Source organism: Sinocyclocheilus grahami, unplaced genomic scaffold (genome assembly GCF_001515645.1).
Source record: "Sinocyclocheilus grahami isolate Dianchi unplaced genomic scaffold, SAMN03320097.WGS_v1.1 scaffold177.1, whole genome shotgun sequence".
Taxonomy (NCBI): domain Eukaryota; kingdom Metazoa; phylum Chordata; class Actinopteri; order Cypriniformes; family Cyprinidae; genus Sinocyclocheilus; species Sinocyclocheilus grahami.
In genome coordinates, this window is record NW_015505356.1 from 738887 (window position 1) to 764014 (window position 25128).

The window sequence follows — 25128 nt, forward strand, 5'->3', positions numbered from 1 at the left end:
GATCTTTGACATGGGACAGGACATTTGATGTAGGCTACTAAAAGTAAAACATTTGGTCTAAGTTACTGTACATTTTACAGGTAAGCTACACACTGAAAGAAAGGTCAGAGGCGGGGTCCCAGCAGGGAACTCATACATGTCAATGCCCATGACCACCTCCTTCCTTATAAAGACGTCGATCACATTCCAGCAGGCGCGGTTCATGAAGCTCCGCATTTCTCAATGAGTCTGTCGAGAGCGCAACTGGAACAGCAACTGGATTGAGCGTGGAGCAGCCAACATCACTGTCCACTCCAGAATGGATTACAGACGGATTAAGCGTATTTTATTTGTCAGTGTATTTATGAACTTTGTATTTATTTCTCTTCAGAAAAAGGAAGGTAGGCTACGTGGTATTTACTCTTTGAAACTTTCTAAAACGTATCTCTCAGGTTCACACACACATATAGGCTACTTTTTTAAAAGCTCTGTGCTATGCCGGGTATAGCCACCTAAATGTCTCTATAGAGATAATTTGCGTTGTTGCAATGCTATTGCCAATGTTTGGCATCGTGTTAAATCAACCTGCGCGAGAAAAGAAAAGTGATTTAATAGGCTACTGGCTTCGTCGATCCAGTGCAAGTTTGTGCATAACATTTCATTGTGAATTTGAATAGGCTACCTCGTATTGTTAAAATTATTTAAAATATAGTGCATGTCTTTAATAGGCTGTTCATAGCATTTAGTGTAGGCTATCGCACGCGAACAAACTCTAGTTTTGAAGTAAATCTATAAGCGAAGTGTGAAAGTTCCTTAGCGACGAAACATAATAACTGGACCGTGTCTTTCTGTTATGAATTGTTCATTTTTATTTAATTATTATTAATATTATTTTTAATTAGTAGTATCAGACATAATTTCCACGTTTGTTCCTAGTAAGAATGTTCTTGAATTGTTGCTTATAAATTACTGATGTGTATCCTGACACAAATATGTAGGCTAATATGTAATCTTTTTTTTGCGTTCTGTCACAGAGGTGCTGTTGGATATGGTGGCTTCGGGAGCAGAGCTGGGTTGGTTGACATCGCCTGTTGAGCACGGGGTGAGTTTACTGCAGCCTACTTCTATCGTCTGTTGGCTGCATTTCGTTTCGTTTGTTTCAAGCAATTTTTGAATGAACAGGATTTCCGTTAGGTTATTGGATACGGATAATTCCGATTTTACCCTCAAACATTCCTGGAAAAGTTTAGAAGATTGCACATACTTTGCCTGCTGAACACTTGTAGTCCCGTGCGATTTTAAAGCCCCGCGTTAGCGATTGTAAAAGTGAGGGTGTAATTAACTTTTAAAGGTTGGCGCATATGGTGCTTTTTGTGACGTGAGCAGAAGCTATAATGTTAACTAGAATTTAGAAGCGTAATTGGTTTTGAAATCAAAAGGATGTGTTTTAAAACAAAACATGGTAGCTGGTTTCTAACTGGTATACCAATTTGGACCAGCAACAACCATACTGGTCATAGAATCTTAGGGTAGTCAAGCTGGGTATTGAAGAATGATAGCTGGTTGACAAGTTTAGATCAGCTAGTGTATTTTTAAACCATGTTCCAAAAGAGCTACTGGGTTTTCCAGCAGGGAATGATCTGGGATTGCAAGCAGGCCTACAGACTTGTTAAGTTTTCTTCCCCACCAATAACCAGTCTAAAACCAAAGGTTTTCATCTACCTTAATATGTGGAAAAAGTAAATGCACAAAGTAATTAAAATCTAAAGCATTTTCCTTCAGACCATCATGGAAAAAGCTGAGAAATTAAGAATGTGAACAAGGTGTCAGCATGCTCAACTTTATAGTAAGATAACTGAACTCTTAATGAGCTGCTTTTTATTTAAAGAGTTCAATGTCTTTCAAATGTATGCAGTGCTTTAAACCACAAAGTTCCTTTTATATGGAAGCATTCGTTGCAGAGACCGTTTTACTGCCATGCCACACACTACGAAAACAATGCACCTCTCCTGTAATTAATATCATGGTGCACATGAAATAAGAGCCAAGAACACACAAGTACACTGCATGTGAACAGATATGTTTCAGCACATTACATCAGTCATGCAATAGAAAGACTGCTACATTGTTCCTTGCCAGAAGTTGGTGCATCCTTACTACTACTTAAAATTCCACGTTCAGGACTTTTTGTGTTATTTTTGTCCTCCGCATTCGCTGGCATCTTTTCTTTGAATTTTTTTTTCCATAATCTTGGTTTTGATTTCTTGCTAACATCCATTTTTTTATTTCACGTTGCAGTGGGAGATAGGCCAGTGGGCTGTGAATGGCTCGCTGTTGTATAACTATTATATATGTAACGTGGAGGAACGAGAACAAGACAACTGGCTTCGTACTACGTTCATCCAGCGCCACCCCACCGTTTCTCGGGTCTTCGTGGAGCTGCGATTCGTAGTCCGTGACTGCAACTCTTTCAATGCAGACTCGCTTACCTGCAAGGAGACCTTTAACTTGTACGCCTCTGAGGCAGATGCGGACATTGGCACAGCTTTCCGCAAGGGCCAGTTCCGCAAAGTGACCACCATTGCTCCAGATGAAATATCCAGCCTTGGGGAAATGAAGATGAACATTGAGACAAAAGTAGTGGATAATCTTTCTCGCAAGGGCTTCTACTTGGCCTTCCAGGACATTGGGGCCTGCGTTGCCATCTACTCAGTCAGGGTTTACTATAAAACATGTCCAGCAACAGTGAAGAGCTTGGCAGTGTTCCCTGAGACAGTGGCAGGGGGAGAGAATCAAGCTCTGCGGGAGGTGGCTGGAAGTTGCGTCTCAAACGCTGTAAGTGAGGACCAACCTCGCATTTATTGCACCACGGATGGGGAATGGGTCGTGCCTGTGAGCCAGTGCCAGTGCAGACCTGGGTTTGAAGCCATGAACGATGCATGCCAAGGTAAGACATAAGTTTCTTTGTTTGGTTTCCACAGATTGAGGCCAGCAGCAGCTGTTGTCACTTAAGATTTCTGGTTTAGGTCAGGAATTTGAATATTGACTAGACTTCCACAAAGATTGTGATTAGCATTTCGGTTGTACTATATCATTATATGAATTACTGTATTATTTTAAAAAAATGTTTTGTATTATTGTGAATTTTGTCTATCCTTACCATACATGCTTGTGGCTTGCGATAATTTTTTGGCACTATATATAAGAACTATAAGTATTATAAGAATTCTTATGGCATTCTTATGTAATTCTCATTTCATGCAATGTAGCATTCTTTTCACACACTATATTTTTCACATTTTAAGTTGCTTACAATAATTTTTGGCTATATATATATATATATATATAATATATGAGAGAGGGGGAGATGGCTATATATACGTATTGAGAGATAATTTTTATTCTTTATACCTCTAAAATGTAGCATACTTTCTACCCACTATATTTTACACATTTTAAATTGCTCGTCAGTCATTTTGTTCATGCTGTTACTTTTAAGATTTCAAGTGCTTTGAAACCTGTTTACTTTTCGTCACTATGCGTTTGACTCCCATAACCCCCAGCATTCTTTAAAACACAAGTTTAGACATCAATGACTTTTGCAAACCTATTGTGCTTAAGGCAGAACGTTTCAATGACTGCTTTAAATCTCACATTGAGGATGTGACAATTTCTTTTTTTTTATTAGGCGTATGTCACAGTCACCTGTTTTTTTTTTTTTTTATCCTCTTGTGTTCTTGTCCCTGCCACACCAGAGCAAGATCAGCCACGTGACAGTCCTAAAGTGCTTTGCGACTATAGAAATGAGAGAACTGGCATGTTGAAACTTGTTTAGAGTAATTCTGTTTTAAACGTCCTCTAACCTCAACACTTTAATATATTTCCACAATTCAGCCACATGCAGTGACAGGTAAAATGCAGGCAAATGAAACTCAAAAAGCAAAGCGATTACACATTATAGTTGCCAAGCTCATGCCCATGCATTTTTTGGTTCGCGCACATTCCTTGTTTTATAGACCAGGAATTGTGGGAACAGGTGTGTGTGCATGGTTTAGAATGGGAAAAGATAAAGTGTCAGACTTTGGAGAGAGAGGAGATTGTAGTGGAAAGGTGGAGAATGGAATGTAAAGGTAGCAGAACAATGTAGTGCTGTGTTCAGAGACAAGCCCCCCTCTGCAGAACCACCCCCCACCCCCCGCCAGCGCCTCTTTCACTCGGCTGATGCATTCTTGCTAGGTTTATTAAGGAGCCTTCCCAACTACTGCTGGCCTGAGGAATTCCCTGAGGAGAGCTCCAGGCCAGAGCTGACTCACGTCGATGGATGTACTGTTGATTAAAGGCAATCATTGTCAAATAGGCAGATCAGTGGACTATGAGTGTCAGTTTGACAGTTTTCCACTAATAAAACACACCCTTTCTCAGACATAATGAATAAAAGAGTGCATACCTTTGTTGAGTAAACCGAGGTTGCCAGAGTTGGATAGCTATAGTTTCTGGAATGTATCAAAGTGCTATTGGGCTCCATATTGTTGATCTATAGGAAAAATATGACACTGATTAAGCCGGATGGTCTAGTTGCATATTTCAGTAGAAAAATCCTTGTGCTTTTCCTGCACTGGAACATGTTAAGCCGAGAGTTATGAGTGACCAAGTTAGAGTTTTGTGCATATAATGTGTGGTGAGTGACTGGCTGGGTAGTAATTGACTTGGGTGTGTGTCCTCAAGAGCCATAAGTACTGGTTTTGGATGGATCTTCTTCCTATCCTGTTACTCTGGTCTTTTCTTTCTTTTTTTTGCTTTCTTGTTTTCTTGTTCTTAGTTTCACACTTTTATACACTCTCCCAAACTGATCGTGATCCCTAAAGTCTTCCCAAATTAAACCAACTAGGCATGGTTTTTATTTGTTATTGGCTGTTCCAATGACAATGTTATTTTTGGCCTTGACTGCAGGTCTTGGAAGTGATATGTATTAAAAGTTTAAACATCCACTTTCACACGGCCCTGCAAACACTGTTGAAGCTCTTCTGGGAGATTTCAATTGGTGTCTTGTAAATAAACAGCTTTGCTTATCCCCATCTGTCTCCCAGAGACAAATAGACGCTTTTAGGCCATCCCTAGTTTACATGCAAAAACATTTTAAATAGACGTTAGCTCTGACTCACATACATGTACGGTCAAAAGTTTGTGAAATTTTGGAATTCCTTGCCCAAGCAAGGAATTCCAAAATTTCACAAACTTTTGACCGTACATGTACATGTGCACAGAGCACTCAAATACCTTGAGTCATTGGGTGACAGCGCAGAAGGGGAATACAGAAATCATCCAAAAGTGAGATATCTGAGTTTGCTGGGCTACAAGTAAACAAAAGTGAAAAATTAGATGCTTAGCTAAAATATGAGCAATTGTGCAAGCTTAAAATTAGTGCTAAAAATAGTTCAGCAGTATTCCACCAGAATAGAGCTGATGAAAGCAGTGATAATCTGTACCCTGAGGTGTAATTATTCTTTGCTTTATGTGATGCTAATGTCCTCTTATTTAATTATTGTATACCTGTTAAGCGACAGAAACCATTTATATCCACCTTTGGGATTCTTAATCTTACTTAACTAGCAGGCAACCGCAACAATTCATTGCCGGTTCTTTCCGTTGCGGTACCATTTGCCTGGGCAAGTTTAGATAATGATGAGCACTTCCAAATTGTTGACTTCTTTGATCCTCTGTCAACCTCATGTGCCAACATCAAATGAAACGAGAGTGGATGACGTGGTTATTCTGATAATTTCAGGATAATGACTGCTGAAACGTACAAATTAAATCAAACTATGCTCGCTGGAACTCAAAATGTTTGCGTTGACAATGTAGGAGGAGGTGAGCAAAATGATAGAGGGAGTCACCATATAAGGAGGGAATTCTGTGGATTTTTCCACCTTAGTAATTGGTCACGTACAATTCTGCCATTTTTGCATATATAATTTTGTTACTTTTTTTAGTTCACTGACATATTCGGTCCACCAATGAGGTGGAATATTTAGGGTTGATGCTCTGTGTACACTGCTCTTACACTCTTACATGAGAGGAGTTACTTTTAGGAATGTGTGCATGTGCTGAGTGTATTGTGCTGCTAGTATGTGAGATCAGCAGTTTCCTGCCTCCGAGTCAGCTCTGTGTCCCCTGAAACAGGACAAGCTATAGCGGAAACCGGAGGCCTGCTAATCCTCAGTGACCCTTCAACTCGTCCGCTCAGGGTTTTCTATTATCACTCTGTCACTTGCTTCATTCACTTATTTTGTTTATGCCTTTGCTTAACATTTTTGGCCTTAACCAGACTTTTCCCATCTGTGTTGCCATCTCAAAGTTTGGACGATGGGCTGATGTTTTGTATGGGCCAGAGCGAGGGCAAACCAGAGCACTATAGTTGAGCTCAATCAGTCGAGAGATTTTGTTTTCTTTTTTTTTTGTAGTGCTTTTAGGTTTCTTAGTTAACTCCTTTCTTAATGAACAAATCTTCTGGATGAGTCTCAGTGTTTGTGTCCTTTTGTGTTCTGTCATCTTCTCTTCCTCTTGCCCTCTTTCCTTTAGAATGAGTGAAAAGTGTGAAAAGAGAGGGATTAGAGCATTTATTGTGTCTGTTAACGACTACATGAAAGAGTGAGTGGAATTGTAAAGCGTAGATGTAATTCTCTTACAAACTGTTCCATTGGGCTGATAATCCTTTGCACTAATGCTCTCACCACACCTAGAGACCATTCCCTCCCCGCTGGCTTCATGTTACCACTGCATCCCCCTCTATACATACGAAAACACACTCACAGCTCTGGCTTTGTCCCGTCTGACCATAAGAACCACTCCACTGACCATTCAGAGATCTTTTCTGTGCAAAAACCATTTTGTTGGAAAATTAGTTAAAATATGCATAAACCTTTCAGCAAACCTCAAATCTGGTAAAATCTAAAATATTTAGGGATGAACTGATATTAAAACACTAACCAATAATGATAACCTGAATTTTATTTTAATATTTAGTATTTTATTTTCATGCCTGATAGTACTGATGATTTTGGTTTTTAGCTAGTGTCATTTTTGGCATTAAATCAATGTTATGTTAAGTGAATTAAGTAAACCCAAAATATTAGTTACATTTATGTATGTATTTAAAAATAAGTACTTCTAAAAACAGACAGAAAATCTAATAATAGACAGATAGACCATCCACAAAAATATCCAATGTCAACGTAAAATTGTCAAAATTGATATGCTAAATTTATATGCACTGATATGATAAATTAAAATCAATACTATCGTCCGAAACCTGATCTCACCTTATATTGTGCATCCCTTAAAAAACAAAAGTTCATTTGATTTATTTATTAAAAATTAAACAATTACACTAACATATGTACATAAATATATAAACACACAAACATGTTAATTAACAAATAAATATTTATTTCTGATATATAAACTTTTTACATTGTTTAATATATATATATATATATGCTTTTTATATAATATTTTTTATACTTTTTTACTAACAATAAAGCACTTAATTTTTTTTGTGTCATGTGGCCATTAATGTGTTGCTCATTAATGTGAATGTGTTGCTAAATTTTTTTATTATTGTTTGCAGACTGTTATAAAAAGAAGAGGGGATGCCACACAGTGGTAAACATGGCCTTGTCCCAACTTTTTTGAGATGTGTTGATGCCATGAAATTTAAAATCAACTTATTTTTCCCTTAAAATTATAAATTTTCTCAGTTTAAACATTTGGTATGTCATCTATGTTGTATTCTGAATAAAATATTGAAATTTGAAACTTTCACATTGCATTCTGTTTTTATTCACAATTTGTACAGTGTCCCAACTTTTTTGGAATCGGGTTTTTAGTTTCTTTTTACGTCAAATTAATGTTACGCCTAAGTGAATTTAGAAAACACAAAATAAATAGTTACATTAATATATGTATTATTTTGTTGGTAAAGAAAAGAAAAACAATCTAAAAACACAACCTCCACAAAGAAATTTTAATTTATTTTAATTATTTCCTATATTTCCTAGCAATTTCTGAGCGAAAATAGTTTCAAAGCAAATCTTACATCACGTTTTTTTCATTGTGGCTTGAAAAGTTTGTAGATCTGATTCCTTACACAAGTGTTTTGAATAAGTTTTGAGTCTTTTGTAAACTTTTTGCATAAAAGGATTAAAGCAGCCCTGGCTGCAAGCACTGTCAGGTTTTTGTCTGTGGCTGTTAAGAAGCCTGCCAGCGTATTAATGCCTCATGTAGCATCTACACACTATTCGAAACAAGTGTTTTCTCTCTCGCTGCCCTGAGTGGCATTCTGTGCCTGTTGTCCGAACTAAATGGGCCGTCGAATGTTGTGCTAGACGCTCACATGTGGCAATGCGGCAAGCGAGGGGACTTAAGAATTTGGAGATTACAAGTGGAGAGCCGAGAGGGGGGCGATATGAAACGGGGTTCGCAGCAGCTGCTGTTTGGCCCCCTTCGCTGTGAATAGGACAATTCTTTTTCTTCCCCTACTCCCCCCTTTCCTTTCAAATCCCACCAGGACTCGTTATCCCTCTCTCTGTCTCTCCCTCAGTCCCCCTGTCTCCCACACTATCCCCACCTCCGCAGAGGGTGCGTTAATGAGTTGCAGTAAAGTCTCCACAACAGCTGGCACAGAAACAAGATGAGGAGTCAACTTGAAAGAAGGAATAAATAACACATTGGCTCGATCTTCGCTGCCACGCTGAATTCTTTTCATGCTGTGAGTTTTCTTTTGAAATAAGAGAATGCATGCTCTCAAATATTAGAGGTAATGTATACCAGTTAACCCCCTTCCTGTGAGGGAGAGCAAGTGGCTCAACCCAAAACAAGGCCTCAATTGATACAAAGCATTCAGGAAGGAGGAAGCACCCTACTCCATAATTATAACTGTTTGGCAAATCTTCAGATAACAAACCATTAGAAAATGGAAACAATGATTTGGTATGTGGCCACTGTGCTACTGAAATGCAATGGCTGCAAAAAATATTTGCTCATTTTTAGCCACACTTAAAAATGCACACGTAAAAATTATATAATTATATATATATATCCACTGTTTTTGTCTTAATTTATTATAATACTATATTTATTGTCTTAGTCTGTTTTTAACTACATTATTTTCTAACATGATTATAATGATTACAAATAAAAATATATTTAAAGTATTTTTAAAAAATATTATATTATAACAGTATATCTAATGTCTTAACTTATTTTATGCTAAGGTATAACAATAATAATATTAAAATCGTATAATGAAAATAATAAATGCAATTAAGAAAATAAAATGGAGAAACGTCAAAAACAACTTGGAAACGTCAATTCGGAAAATCTAATGCAATGCTGTATATCTTTTTATACTGATAGACTTCCTCATCATAGGTATATGCTTTGCACTTCTTTGAAGTGTCCTAATACTGAATTTTTTTTTAGCAAATATCAATAATCATCTCTCTACTAGTATTACACCGTCTTTGCCTATGGCAGTATTTCAACACACAAATACAGATATTTCTCCTGATCAGACACATGGTGTACATGATTGTGTAATGTTGCAACCACTAATCTAAGCCTTACGTGTGTCTGAGCTTGTCTCTTGACTGATAAAACTTGCACTTGAAACTGAAAACCAGATATCACAGCACATTATTGTGAAGATAAATAAATGGTCCTGTATGTGGCTGCTCCAAGAAATGACAGAGCCAGATTCAGAACGGAAGCAGTGTGTGTGTTTGTGTGTGCTTAAGGTGGTGGTGTATTGTGAAGGAGAGTCTGGACAGCGGAAGGACATGAGCTGGGCATGTTAGAATGTTTCTAGACTGATGCCGAGGACACTTTTATTTTTCTTACTGTTTGTACATTTACAAAGTCCGATCGACTAAATGTATGCTTGCAAATCAAAATTTTTTAAATTGAATTAATCAGCAACATCTTTTTGTGACCCCAACTTTTTTTTAAATTGTAGAATGCAGTGGCAAACGAGCAACATTGTTTTCATCATAGGGGAAGTTGTGGCCTAATGGTTAGAGAGTTGGACTCGTAACCCAAAGGTTGTGGGTTCGAGTCTCGTACTGGCAGGGATTGTAGGTGGGGGGAGTGAATGTACAGCGTTTTCTTCCACCTTCAATACCACGACTGAGGTGCCCATGAGCAAGGCACCGAACCCCCAACTGCTCCCTGGGCGCCGCAGCATAAATTGCTGCCCAATGCTCCGGGTGTATGTTCACGGTGTGTGTGTGTTCACTTAGGATGGGATAAATGCAGAGCACTAATTCCTAGTATGGGTAACCATACTTGGCCACATGTCATGTCACTTTAAAAAAAAAAATTTTTTTATTATCCTTTTTTTTTTACCACACTTTTGAATAACTTCACATTTTAAACCTTTTTTTCAATGCCATTTAACCAACTGTTCTCAAGATGATTTTTATGTTATGCATGTTCTGTGATGTTTGACAACCCCAGCCTGTCCACATACTTAATTTTGTACAGTACATTTATCATGTAAAACTTAAATCTTAAATTAAGTCATTGTGCTGCAAGTAAATGCCACATTATTTAATATTTTGTTATATAATGCAAAGATGTATGCATTCATGTATTTTTAAGTGTGGCTTAGTGGTCCAAAGACATTTTGGGATCATTGTATGTCTATATGTATTATATAATAATATATATGTCTGTATGTATAATATCTACAGGACTTGGTTGACAACAACATTCTTCTTTTTTTATTGAATTCTTTGTTAGATGCAGCATTCATCCTGTCCTTTTTATGCGTTTTGTTCTGTTTTCTCTCGTGGTGGAATGTGGGATGACTGGTCCTGTTTGTAGAGAATGGGGGGATGGTTCACACAGGATGAGTAGGAGTGTGCTTAGTCTTGCTCTGTCAACTTTGCGCACTCTTGCATGGGGCTTCAAAAAAAAAAGCTGTAGAGAGCGAGAGAAAAAAACCTCTTCAAAGGAGTTTAATTTAGTGTTTTCATACATAGACGATCACTTGAGATATATATACGCTGTGAGCAATTTGCTCTCATCCTCATCCAAGTCATCATATATGTGCTTTTTTATGCAGAATGTCAGCCTGGCTTCTTCAAATCTTCAGTGTCCAGTGAGGCCTGCAAACTCTGTCCAGAAAACACCCAGCCCTCGGGTGCTGGCGCCATCAGCTGCACCTGCAAGGATGGCTTTTATCGAGCACCTGAGGACCCCGAAACAGCCACTTGCTCTGGTGAGAAGCTGCCTCGCTTAGACTTATACATCTCACCTGTCATGAGCTTGTTGCTGTCATTTTGTATTTACATACCTTTCTCAGTCACTCTTTTCTGTTGGGATTAACTAAACCAGTACAGGTGAATGGGTAAATAAAAGGCTTGTCTGTGCTTTGTCTGCTCAGGTTTACCTTCCGCTCCTCAGAGTCTTGTGGCCACCACAGCTCAGATGTCAATAGGCAGGCTTCAGTTGTCATGGAGGCCCTCTGTGGACACCGGCGGGCGCAGTGATATCAGATACGCGGTGGTTTGCGAGCGGTGCGAGGGGAGGGCATGTCAGCCTTGTGGCGAGAAAGTGCGTTTCGATCCAAGCAACACTGACCTGAAGGAGACCAGAGTCACTGTGAGTGAACTGGAGCCCCATTTGAACTACACCTTCACCGTGGAGGCACGGAGCGGAGTGTCCCAGTTCAGCAATAAGAGAGCCACCAGCAGCATCAACACTGCTCTACATTATACAGGTCAGTGCTCTAATTGATCATGATAGTACAGAGCAAAATGGACAGTTTAACAGGTTTACTAATGGGTTGAATCATTTAGTGTACTTTTTTTTCAACTTTTTCTACTGTTCAAAACTTTGGGCTCTGTAAGATTTGTATTTATTTATAATTTAATACTTTTATTTAGCAAGCATTAAATTAATCAAGACATTTATAATTTATAAAAGCATATTAGGATGATTTGTGAAGGCTCATGTGACGCTGACGACTGGAGTAATGACTGCTGAAAATTCAGCTTTGCCATCATCAAAGGAATAAATTACATTTTTGAAAATATAAAAATAGAAAACCGTTACTTAAAACTGTAAAATGTTAAAATGTTTTTACTGTATTTTTGGATCAAATAAATGCAGCCTTGATGAGAATAAGAAGTTTTTTTTAAAAACTTGAAACAAAAAACTTACTGACCCCAAACCTTTTTTTGTTTTATTCTCATTTTCAGCTCTCTTTCATTTCATTTTCACAATTTTTTGGGGGGGAAATGAAAACAATAAAAACATTTTTTTTAAACTTATAATAGTAAGCTTTAATTTAGGTATTGTTTCAATTGTAAATCATTTTAGTTTTTGTAGTATAAACAGCAAAAACACACACACAAAGTCGGATGTTTACCATCCTGATTCAAACCACATCCATTTGTGGCTTGAAATCCGATTAAAATCAGATATTTTGTGAATTATAGTCTGTACGGTGATTCCAGTCAGATCAGATTTCAGTTTTTTTTTTTTCTAACCCCATCAAAAGTGCACAGTGTATCCTGGGACTGTTTCCAATTACACTCAGTTTTCCCCTCACTATAGCGAACTGTGACATTCTCTGTTTGCACACAGTCCTAAAGATTGGATTTAAAAGTTTTGGGTGTACAATATGAACAAACTCATATTCTTCAGACTCAAACTTAACTGGTGTTTTACCTCCAGATCCCCCAAAAGTGACTGCAATGCATCTTGTGGACAGTAGCTCCACCAGCCTGTCAATTCAGTGGTCTGTTTCTCACCTTTCCAAGCCGGTTGCCACACGTTATGAATTGATGTTTCGCAAAAAGGTCAGTAACAATATCCATTTCAGCCTTAAGACATAACTGCAAATCTTGATCCATGATAGTGGTGTTGTTATTCTCCATTTCATCATCTTCCCTTCATTGTCATGTCTACAGGAAAATGACGAGGAGATAGCCAATGGAAAGGTCACTACCTACACTGTGCTGGTGCTGGAAAAGAACTCTGTTCAGATCAGTGATCTGTCTCCTTCCACCGTCTACTTGTTTAAAGTTCAAGCTCTCAGCCCAGAGGGAAACCCAGGCAGCTACAGCTTGGAACAGGAGTTTTCAACACTCCCCCAAGGTGAGCAAAATGAAAATGTTTGCTTTTATTTTAAGACCCTATGAAATCAAAATGGTATTTTAATGGGTTTTAGTTCTCTGGATTTTAGGCCATTTATATGCTCACATACACCTAAACATTGACAAAATTCACTATTAAAAATCTACAGCCTATTTCTAATACTGATGAATCATTCTGCACTACACAGATATTTGTACATAGTCCAATCAAATGTTCTCTAGAATGAGAATGTCCCGCCCCTAATACCACCAGCAAATCAAGTTCATGGCTGTGACGTAACTACAGGCTATTGGATATTTAAAAAAAAGGGACAAGCACAATAAAGACATGTTATGGAGTGTGTTTTATTCTTGAATGACTAATTTGCTTGGCTGCATTGTTGTTTTCCCAGCTTCTCAAAAAACAGGAAACACAGCAGTGATCCTCGGGGCCGCGATCGGAGGAGGCGTCATGCTTTTCATCGTGGTAGTGGTCCTGCTTCTGCGAAAACGGTTAGGAACAAGCACTTCTCGCACACACCCGGCTTTGTACCTCTCCCCCAGTCACTCCTTCAAGCCGTTCCTTTTCTTTCTCCTTAAAAAGCATTCAGTGCTTCCTTTTCACTGCTCTCACACTCTTACTGAAACGGCGCCTTACCACTTTTGTGGAAGAATCGATTCGCTGACTGTCTGCTGACTGCTCACTAAGTGTATCTTAACAAGAGGCATGTTTGAAAAGAGATGAATCAGAGAGGCATATTGTGTAAGATAAGAGGCGAAAGGATTGTAGCGGTTCTGTGAGGGCGACGTGAGCCCTTCGTAGTTCCCTGTGATAACCCAGACCTCTGTCACCACTTGGCAAACACAGACCGCTTTTTTTTTTTTTTAAGCACTCCTCGACTGAATGGAGCGGGTCCAGCACTATTCACTCTTCAAATTCAGGTCTGAAAAGAAATGTGTCGGTTTGCTGAAAAATAGAGCACTCATTGAGTTGTTTTTCTTCTACAGGCGAAGAAACTATCACACCAGACAAGGGCCAGAGGACACCTATTTCTCCAGCCCAGGTTAGTGGCATTGAATTTCATTTGGTGGCTTTCTTCTTTTACAACCCTGTCCCTTTCCTCCTCTTAAATCCTCCCTGAATTCTCTTCAATCCAGACCAGTTGAAGCCGTTGAAGACCTACGTTGATCCTCACACATATGAAGACCCCAACACGGCAGTGCTTAAGTTTGCCAGCGAGATCCATCCTAGTCACATCACCAAGCAGAAAGTCATCGGAGCAGGTTAGTAGATCCATGGCAGTTTGACAACCCGCTGTGGGGCTGTTTTGAATGCATTCTGGGGGAAGGGAGTTTCAACACTCATTGATTTGAAGTTATGTTACAGTTCATTGAAAGTGACAGCTTTTTTACAGTTCATTGGAGTGACAGCTTAAACAAGGCGCATCAAAAATTGTCTGATTTGAGCTTTACATGTTAGAGCTGAAATATTTTTAGTGTAGTGATTCTTTCCCTCCAGAGACGTTTTTTTCCCTCCCAATGTCATTCAAATTGAATTAGTGTTGTTTTCTTAACCCGCTCTGGAGCATTTTTTCATATCCCACATGGAGGAGTACTGCTATAAAAAAACCCTGAGTTAATTAATCATGACTTAAAAATAAAGCAAACAACCGCTACATTAGCTCTAAGTCCTAAAGTGTTTATAGGCTATATATCAAACGTCAAATTTAAATGAGAAGATCAGTGCACCGGGGTTGTGTTTCCCCTCTCAAAACGCCCACAGGACGTGGCCCTTGTCCACTTTCTGTCTGCTTGCTGTACACAGATTCTCATACCCCTACTGAACCCCCCCCATGAATCCACTCACTAAAGTTCATAGGCTTCTCCATGCCTTAGCACCAGATGCATGCTGGTTATCATTTCAAAGCACCTCCTTCGTGTTTTTAAAAAAACCCTATATGTCATGAGGCATGATCAAAGCATTGTCATTTGGTATATTGCTTATCTGATCTGATGCCTGTATGCCTCTCCCTCTGGTGGTTTGTGTTGCTGTGCTGTAGGTGAGTTTGGAGAGGTGTATCGAGGAATTCTGAAAGTTCACGGTCGGAAGGAAACAGCGGTAGCTATAAAGACACTGAAGCCAGGATACACAGAGAAACAGAGGCAGGACTTCCTTAGTGAGGCCAGCATCATGGGACAGTTCTCACATCAGAACATCATCCGACTGGAGGGGGTGGTCACCAAATGTGAGTGCCCTATCAATTGTAGTCTACACCTAGTTTTATAATAAATGTGCAATTCTCCTAAAGAAAAATATGTAATTATGTATTAGATAATAAATAATTTGATTTGTGATTATATAGTCAAGTAGATAATGATATATTTATAATTAAATAACCCCTTTAAAAATATTATTTATATATATATATATGTGTGTGTGTGTGTGTATATAAATAAATTAAAAAGTGCACACACACATATACATGCACTTTTTTAATTTAATTCAAGAAACTAAGCAATAAAATATAAATATGTTTATATAAAAATGTGTGTATATACACATTTTTTATTATAGTTTTTATTATTTTTATACACCTTTTATTTAATTCGAGAAACTAAGGAATAAAATATAAATTTTGTTTTATAGTATATATATAAGAGTGCATACATTTTATATATATATATATATATATATATATATATATATATATATATAATATACACACACACACACGTCTTATTATTATTACACACTTAATTTAATTCAATAAACTAAAAATCCACCTTATTTTTAACACTGATGTAAGCCGTTTTCTGTGAATGTGTGAGACTTCCAGTTCATTAGCTGCTGTAGAGAAATAACAAGAAGAATAACAAAGTTCCCCTTTAAAAATATTATTTATATATATATATATGTGTGTGTGTGTGTGTATATAAATAAATTAAAAAGTGCACACACACATATACATGCACTTTTTTAATTTAATTCAAGAAACTAAGCAATAAAATATAAATATGTTTATATAAAAATGTGTGTATATACACATTTTTTATTATAGTTTTTATTATTTTTATACACCTTTTATTTAATTCGAGAAACTAAGGAATAAAATATAAATTTTGTTTTATAGTATATATATAAGAGTGCATACATTTTATATATATATATATATTATTATTACACACTTAATTTAATTCAATAAACTAAAAATCCACCTTATTTTTAACACTGATGTAAGCCGTTTTCTGTGAATGTGTGAGACTTCCAGTTCATTAGCTGCTGTAGAGAAATAACAAGAAGAATAACAAAGTTCAGTGAACGGTAAAACTGTTTGCACTACAAACCAGTGTGTTCATAATTAAGATAATACATTAAAATAATATGGTAAGACACACCAGTTTTCAATATCAAGCAGCAAAACGAGCTGTTTTATACAGCTAAAAATAGCTGGAAGCAGATGACACCGGAAGCCAGACACTTTAAATTTACATATGGACAGTATGTATTGGATATGTATACTGCGCCCACACTTATGGGAAATATACAAATATTTGTATTAAATTTATAGTAATAAAATATTTCTTTAAATAAAAACATGCTATGTGTGTTTATATCATTATTTAACAAAACATAAAAATAACGGTATTGTATTAAATATTAATAAACGTTTTTGTTGTTACTTGAGTTTTAAAATATTTAATGAGAACTTTTTTACTTTTCGTTTTGTAAAGCCGCTTTGTCTTTGTCTGTTTATTTTCAGTCAAGCATGCCATGATTGTTACCGAGCACATGGAAAATGGAGCTCTTGACAGATACCTGAAGGTAAGTTTGTCAAATTCATCGCTGAGGTAGAAAAATTATGACAGATGATACTGACACACTTGCATAGTGATCTAACATAGCAAATAATTTACTCAAGAATTCCCTTGTGTGGTTTTCCTTTCACAAGAAAAACTAGAAACTCTTACTTCTTCACAGGACCATGATGGCGAGATATCATCCTTCCAGTTGGTTGGTATGCTCCGTGGCATTGCGGCTGGAATGAAATATCTCTCAGACATGAGCTATGTACACCGGGATCTGGCAGCCAGAAACATCTTGGTCAACAGCAACCTGGAGTGCAAAGTGTCTGACTTTGGTTTGTCACGTGTTTTGGAAGATGACCCTGAAGGAACCTACACCACCAGCGTAAGTTCGCATAGCAAATAGATGTGTGGTTAAGAAGCTGCTCTTAACTCCAGATGTCTTTATTTTACCATTACTACAACCTGGTTATTATTTCAGGATTTTCCGAAATTACATGGGATTGCCTGACACTTGTTTATATGTTTTTTTTCCAACAGGGAGGTAAAATTCCTATTCGCTGGACTGCTCCGGAGGCCATAGCTTACAGGAAATTCACGTCAGCAAGTGATGTGTGGAGTTTTGGCATTGTCATGTGGGAGGTCATGGCCTTTGGAGAGAGGCCCTATTGGGACATGAGTAACCATGAGGTACGGACTGGCCATACCACATCGGCTATGAACAATAACTCTGCTGTTTGTCCCAAAGGATCTTCCTTTGAGCAGAATGTCTTATCCGACTACTTTTGTCTCTCTAGGTAATGAAGGCCATTAATGAGGCTTTCCGCCTTCCTGCTCCAATGGACTGCCCCTCTGCCGTCTATCAGCTGATGTTACAGTGCTGGCTGCAAGATCGCTCCAAACGGCCCCGCTTTGGTGACATTGTCAGCATACTAGACAAACTCCTCAAGAGCCCAGATTCTCTGAAGGCCATTGCAGATTTTGACCCTCGGTAAGAGCTCAACACATGCTTTGAATTCTTAAAAGGCTCGTATGAAGCTTCACAAGACGTGAACGGCAGAGAGAAGTCGAGGCATGTACTGTCTGTTACACAATTTTGCGCAAGAAAGTCAAGTGGTAGTTCAAACAAAGTCATTCCTTGGTAAAGTTAAGACATGCACCTCATACCAGTTACGTATCTTTTTAAAGAAAAAAGAGTTACGTATCTTTTTAATAGAATTCTCAAACCGAACAGACAGGTTTTCCGCTCGCAGTGTGTCTCTTTCCCACCCAATAATTACAAAAAAGGTCTAACTGTGTGGTTTGTTGAATGTGTTTGTGTTCTGTCTTTGCAAGAGTTTCCATTCGGCTTCCCAGCACCAGTGGCTCAGATGGCTCTCCCTTCAGGTCTGTGGCCGAGTGGCTGGAGTCCATCAAGATGAGCCAGTACAGTGAAAACTTCAGCATAGCTGGAATTGTCAGCATGGAGCAGGTGCTGCAGATGAAGAGCGAGTGAGTAACGCTAAGTTCCCCTCATTCTGAACCTTTTAGCACGCTATACAAGGGAATCGTGGTTGTGAACAATCAGATGAGATCACGCCAACTGTCCAAAGTGCATTCCTGCAGAACTGATTTCTTCTTTGCTTGGTGTGTCATATCCTGATGTCCAAATAAATGGAATGTTTGACTTTTATTTTACTGGAACCAGCTAAAATCTAGGGTTTTCAGTAGATTAAAAGTATATATTTTTCTATAGCTAATTCGTTCAAATTTAGTCTCTAAATGTATAGAGACTGGAGTCTCTAAAATAAACGTTTTTTACTTGTTCTGTTATCATGACTATTTGCCCATAAATGGATTTTCTGGCATACAAAGACTGCAAATGACCTTACTTTTGTTAAACATCTTATTAATTTCATTTATAAATGAATTAGCTGTTCTGAAGACTTGTCTCCACCATGTACTGATCAAAGAATAGTTATTATAGAAAAAATAAGTAAATGAACGAATAAAATTATACATTTTGTATCTTTATTATTATTATTTAAAAGCTATAACATATTAGAACAAGAACAAACATTTATAATTAATATTAATAATTAAAATTATTGTTATTAAATAGTTAACATGTAATGTTTAATATTAATAATAATAATTATTATTATTATTATCTCACTATTCAAATATGTAATTTTGTTTATTTATGTGTATTATTATTATTATCATCATCAATTTTCCCTCTTACATAATACAAAATTAATATTCTGACATTATTTAAAATAGTCCTCTGAATAAAATTGCCCCAGATGAACATCATTTGAGAGTTCTGGAATTCAGAGTGTTTGGAGAGCTTCCTTTCCTGTGGCATACAACCTACACTGAGGCGGATTGGTCAGGACAAAATCATATTTAAATAAGATGGTATCTTTTAACTTTTAATAATTCCTAGAACATATAAATATTTTCCATGTTTTTGTTTTAGGGATCCGGTAATTGAATGTGGCTTAAATTTATGCTTTGGTTGCAAGGATATTCTCGCACAACCGCAGACCATTTTTGATTTACTGTATCTGGCGAGCTCGGAAACCACATCAATTGTAATAATGATTTAACCTTCTTAAGACTTTTAATCGAGTCAAGTGATAACATTTGACATAAAAACGTAAAAACCTTTCAGCGTCTTCTCAGCAAACACCTTAAAATGCTACTCGTTGATTCAGGTTTGAACGTAAAAAAAACACAGTGGAAGCAGAGAAAGAATAGACGTGGTTTTTAGTGGCCTGGATGTGGTGAATTGTGGCATGCTGTTCCCCCTCCCCTCTTCTACCATCCCTCCCTTCCTCCCACTGTTTCGGTAGACGCTCTCTTCCCTCCCATTCCCAACAGCGCTAGTCAAGGCCTGTGCTTTCACTGTAGCCAGGAACCACTGTTTCTGCCTGCTGGGGCCATGAGGCTATGCAGCTACTCCCCTCACATCAACACGATTGGACTTAAAAGCCAGGACATGAGATGAAAGAGTGTAGGGGTGGTGAAGGAGAGAGCTGATGTACATGTGGAGGTAAAGACGACAGTGCTGGACCTCACGGAGGAGGCAGTCTGACTGATGAAGGGGTTGGTAGTGTAGTAATGGCATAGCTCCAATACTTCTGGCTCTGCTCCCGTGGGTGTTTTTAGCCTAGAAGCTCGCTGAACTTTGTGTGGAGGACCAGAAATGCCTTTGATGTGTTTGTCTTTTATTTTATGGCCGACTGTTCCATCTGGTGTCATCTGGTAGCACTCTTTAAAGCCAGAAACTATTTACAAGTCCTCCGCTGCTTGTGCCGTCCAGCTCTGATTCATGGTGGGTGAAGGAAATCCTTGTTAAATCAAGGCGCTAATTTAAAATGTAATTAGGACTCTAATAACATGCTATCTCTTAAACGCCTCCTCAAAATTACTTTTTGAAAGACATGATTATGTATAATTTTTAATATAAATTATAATTATAACTCCCACTGTGTTATTATCTTTGATGAAAAAATAAAATAAATTAATTAAAATGAAAACAAAAACGTAACTGGGGAAACTAAACTAAAATATGGCTTATGACTCCAAAGACTAATTAAAATGAAGTGAAAATGGACACTTTTTTTTTTGAGGTTTAGTTTAAGATTCATGGTATATTTAAAAAAAAAATAAAAAAAATTTTGCATTTGCATGGTGTCTTTGCTAAAAGTAAAATAAAAATGAAAACTACAATAAAACTGCAAAATAATAAAAACTAAAACAGAAACTAAAGAATAAAAATAAATAATGTATTGGCAAAACTTTTAACTAAACTAAAATACATTTTATGACTCCAAAACCAAAATAATCTAAAAATAATTTATGCCAATTTTTATTTTACTTTAGTTTTAGATACATACTGTATTATAAAATTGAGTGTATTAACTTTAGCTAAAACCAAAATTAACAAAAATAAATAAACTGAAAATTAAAATAACACAATTTAACTTAAAAATTTTACATGACTCGGCAAAACTGAAACTGAACATATACTAAAATAAAACGAAAATAGACAACTTAATTTTATCTTTGCTAAAAGTAAAATAAAAATGAAAACTACAATAAAACTGCAAAATAATAAAAACTAAAACAGAAACTAAAGAATAAAAATAAATAATGTATTGGCAAAACTTTTAACTAAAGTAAAATACATTTTATGACTCCAAAACCAAAATAATCTAAAAATAATTTATGCCAATTTTTATTTTACTTTAGTTTTAGATACATACTGTATTATAAAATTGAGTGTATTAACTTTAGCTAAAACCAAAATTAACAAAAAACGTAAGAACTAACAAAAATAAATAAACTGAAAATTAAAATAACACAATTTAACTTAAAAATTTTACATGACTCGGCAAAACTGAAACTGAACATATACTAAAATAAAACGAAAATAGACAACTTAATTTTTGTTTTAGTTTTTTTTTTATAAATGGTGTATTATAAAACTTTAATTATAAAACTATAAAAAGCATTTGCATGGGATGTTATAATATTATGCTAAAACTAAATAAAAACTAAAGAATAATTAAAAATAATAATAATAAACGAAAATAAGGCAAAGGCAAAATTGAAAATAAGCTAAAATACATTTTATGGCTCCCAATCTAAAATAAACTAAAATAAAATCAAAATGGACATAAATTAAATTTAGATTTAGTTTTGGAGACATGCTGTATTATGAAATTTAGTGTATTAACTTAAGTAAAAACTGTAAGAACTAACAAAAAATAAACTGAAAATACAAATATAAACAAAATAAAAATGTCAAAACCTTAATAACCCTGCCCTCCCGTTCTCACTCGCTCTTTCTTTTCTGTTTCCCAGGGATATCCGTAACATTGGCGTCCGTCTGCCGGGCCATCTGAAGAGGATTGCCTACAGCATCTTGGGGCTTAAGGACCAGACGAGCACCCTGAGTGTGTTTGCAGTGTGAACTGTCTTTAAAATGCACCGAAGGGACCAAACCCTTTGGCTGTGGACTGAATAAACTCTCAGCTGCCTCGGGATTGGACTGCAGGGACAGCCCTTGACCTGGCCATAACCCTCCAGTCAAGCAAGATGGACTCTCACCGCTGTGGAGACGACACGTGTAGCATTTGATGTACTTATCAAAAAATGGAGGAAGTGTAAAACAATCAAAAAGCTATTGACGTATGCATCAAACCTTGTATATTAGATATATTTTTACCATACGCATATGTTTATTTTTTAGAGAAGATAGTCATTTCTTTAGTTTCGTTTTTTAATTTTTTTGTTTAGTTTCATATGCATGCTTCATTTTTGCCGGAGAGCTCACTTTACGCTCAGATCTTATGTGTTACTCCTCCAATGGTGTTGTAGGGGAACTGGCAATGTATTGCTCTGTACTTGACTGAACGTTTCAGCAATAAGAGAGAAAAACAGACCCACAGGTCTTTCTCTACCAGAAATGTGGACTCAAAGCTGACGGTTAGGGGTTTAACGTAAGACTTAGTGACTTTCTGCTGAGATCAAGGTGATTGTAATGCTCTCTGGTTTCTATCATGCTTGAGTTGGCCATGATTTCATGTCTCGCACGATGACATTTCTTTACAATTGCACTCTCAGCGCTATATGCTTTGGACCATCAAGTTTAAAGTCTCTGGTTTAGATGAAACAGAGCAGCAAGGCGTTCCTTAAATCCTGTGTTTTCTCTGCAAACAAGAAGAGCGGAGGCACCGCCATGAAATAGCACTTAAATCCGAAATCTCAGCAGCTGTCTCGTTCCTTATCGTTATGAAAGGTTACAGCAATGATGACATTAAGGATCGAAAGGAACAAAGAGCGAGCTAAATGACAAAATGGAAATGGGTTAAGAAGAAAAAACTTTCTGGAACAGATTGTCGGACTAAATCAAATGGGAAAATGCGATCCAGCGGTGTTCTGCAAACAAATGCACAGTTCTGATTTTCAGATGACAAGAAGTGACAGTCCGAGCAAATTAAGAAAATTATCAAACAGATAGTTATGTGGACCAGGATATGTGGATTCCAAAGTCTGTTATTCATTCTGTATCAGCAGATTAAAGTCGCCTGGAGTTGTGAATTGCAGAGATTCTCTTTGGAAGATCTGGTTTATGATTAACTGATTCAAGATATGCTGGGATGAAATGCTTTCCTTATATAAATAAATACAAAAAGAAATACATTCCTTGCTTATAGGACCTCAATATGACTTCAAATGGAGGGCAGATAAACCCCTTGAATGGAAAAAGTCTTTCTCAATGTTAAACACTTTTTTTTTTTTGTATTAACAGAGGAGAGAACCAACTACCTGATGCCCTTGACTCTTAACAGATGATATTGCAGTTCCTTGTTAATTTCACTTTATTCTGATTATTACTAGATGTTGAAAGCAGATGGGTTCTTCCATACTTAGAAATGACACATTTAGTGTTTGTTTGAAGTTGATATTGTGTTTCATATCTTTTCTAAGTGGGACATGGATACTGGCAAACTGTAATGATTGCAGAACTTTTTGGAAAGGGAAATTTGTCATTTTTGATCACCTATCTTGGTTCTGACCTTTTTCTAAACATTGACATTTGAAAAGCTCAGTACAAACATACATATTTCCAAACAAAAACCAGTTTGATTGGGTTTTGTACTTTATTTAATAGTCTATTTATTTTTTACTTTATTTATTGTTTTAACAACACTGATTTGGGATTTATTTGTAATGGAAATTTGTCTTTCAGTCACAATAAAATCTTTGTAGCCTTTAAATTCAATGTCACTTTGACTTCTTTTCTTGTTTCTTCAACAATAAAAAGGCATAATAGAATAGAAATGAAGTTGCTGCTCCTAATTACAGCTTCATTGTATCCCCTTTGGTCATTGTATCCCCTTTGGCTAAAAAGAACATTATTTGGTGTAATGAAATATTTGTGGTTTAAGGTTAAAAACACATTATTTTCCACATACTGTACATTATTGTTTCTCCTCTATGCCCCGCGTTTCTGAAACGCGTACATTTTTACAAAGCTCATCAGTCTGAAAAGCGAGGTGTCCTGTGATTGGCCAGCTATTCAGTGCGTTGTGATTGTCCGAATACCTCAAGCGTGTGACTGAAATGTTACTCCCCTACCATACTGTGAGGCCGTGTCCCGGCGCGACAAGACAAAAACAATAAAACCTATTATAAACGAGGCATTTGTTGCATCCAGTGGGGACATAATTGCGGATTATAATGACTTGTACTGTCTTTTTACGCGTTGTGTTGCATCGCGCTGCTTAAATATAATAAAACCATGTCTGCATTTGTGATCGGAGAAACGACAAACAACAAGCGCTACTCTACGCTGCTCAAAACTCGCGTTTGAATCGTCAGTGGCAAATCCTTTAAATATGAAAACGTACTTGCAGGCTGTGAGTCAGCATTATTTGTCAGAACACCAGCATTGTAGGCTACTCTCCCAGCAAACAGTTCTCGTCCTCCATAAAATGCGTTGCACACATCTGAATATTTGGTTTGAACTGTTCTGGAACAGTGTTGTAAATACAACTTAACCAGTGATTTCTAGTTGTGACCTCTTTTGGCAGGCCAAACAAAGTAGTTTCGCTTTCACAACGAAACAGCGTCTCCACGACATGGTGGCGGCGGCAGCAATAGCGAGAATAAAAGTTACGCCTTCTTTCTTTACATGAACATTTGGGCGGTGTTATGCAAATCTTCCCACACAGTGACATAGACATGTGGGGGCGTGTTTAAACGAGGTGTTTTAGGAGGGCGTGGACGAGTCTAAACTTTAATTAAGAAGTTTGAGACTTTAGTCTTTGCAACTTTAGGGATCTTATGTATTCACAAACAGCTTGTAACACTCCAAAGAGAAAGGAAAACTTGAAATTGCTTTAAGCGCTGCCGTAGTGAGCAAGTCAATACAGCTCTGATGTACTCACGGATGCCAAAAGCTTTGCATGACTGCATTATCTAATTGGTCAAAGCAGCCCCTATTTAATTAGTTGCTAGTTTGCAGTCCATCTGTAAACTATGACAGAAACCAATGAACCTTATAACTCGTGCAGGACAATTTACTTTGTTCTCAATGTGAAACCCTCCTGTCCATAACCACAACCTCACTGAAATTAAGAGAGGCTTTTGTCTGGCGCCTAGAGTATTGAATTTATCAGCTGCTGTTGAGTGATGCAGGTAACAAAGA

General features: G+C 37.1%; 1 protein-coding gene across 1 annotated transcript; it reads left to right on the forward strand.

Annotated features, from left to right (window-relative positions):
• Positions 1-209: 209 nt before the first annotated feature.
• On the forward strand, positions 210-23692 carry LOC107593930 (ephrin type-A receptor 2-like). The gene is made up of 17 exons (XM_016283830.1): positions 210-380; positions 1014-1081; positions 2278-2926; positions 11102-11257; positions 11423-11758; positions 12718-12842; positions 12954-13140; positions 13532-13631; positions 14127-14182; positions 14277-14402; positions 15179-15364; positions 16880-16941; positions 17098-17307; positions 17463-17612; positions 17720-17913; positions 18258-18413; positions 21777-23692. The coding sequence occupies exons 1-17, from the start codon at positions 299-301 to the stop codon at positions 21883-21885; spliced, it is 2952 nt and encodes a 983-aa protein (XP_016139316.1). The 5' UTR covers positions 210-298; the 3' UTR covers positions 21886-23692.
• The last annotated feature ends 1436 nt before the right edge of the window (positions 23693-25128 follow it).

What these genes read in the sequence shown, in the direction of transcription:
- LOC107593930 (XM_016283830.1), top strand. Translation starts at nt 299, where the DNA reads ATGGATTACAGACGGATTAAGCGTATTTTATTTGTCAGTGTATTTATG. An exon ending in CGAAACAGCCACTTGCTCTG is followed by an intron (nt 11,258 to 11,422) that starts GTGAGAAGCTGC and finishes TTGTCTGCTCAG; the next exon opens with GTTTACCTTCCGCTCCTCAG. An exon ending in CACCTATTTCTCCAGCCCAG is followed by an intron (nt 14,183 to 14,276) that starts GTTAGTGGCATT and finishes TCTTCAATCCAG; the next exon opens with ACCAGTTGAAGCCGTTGAAG.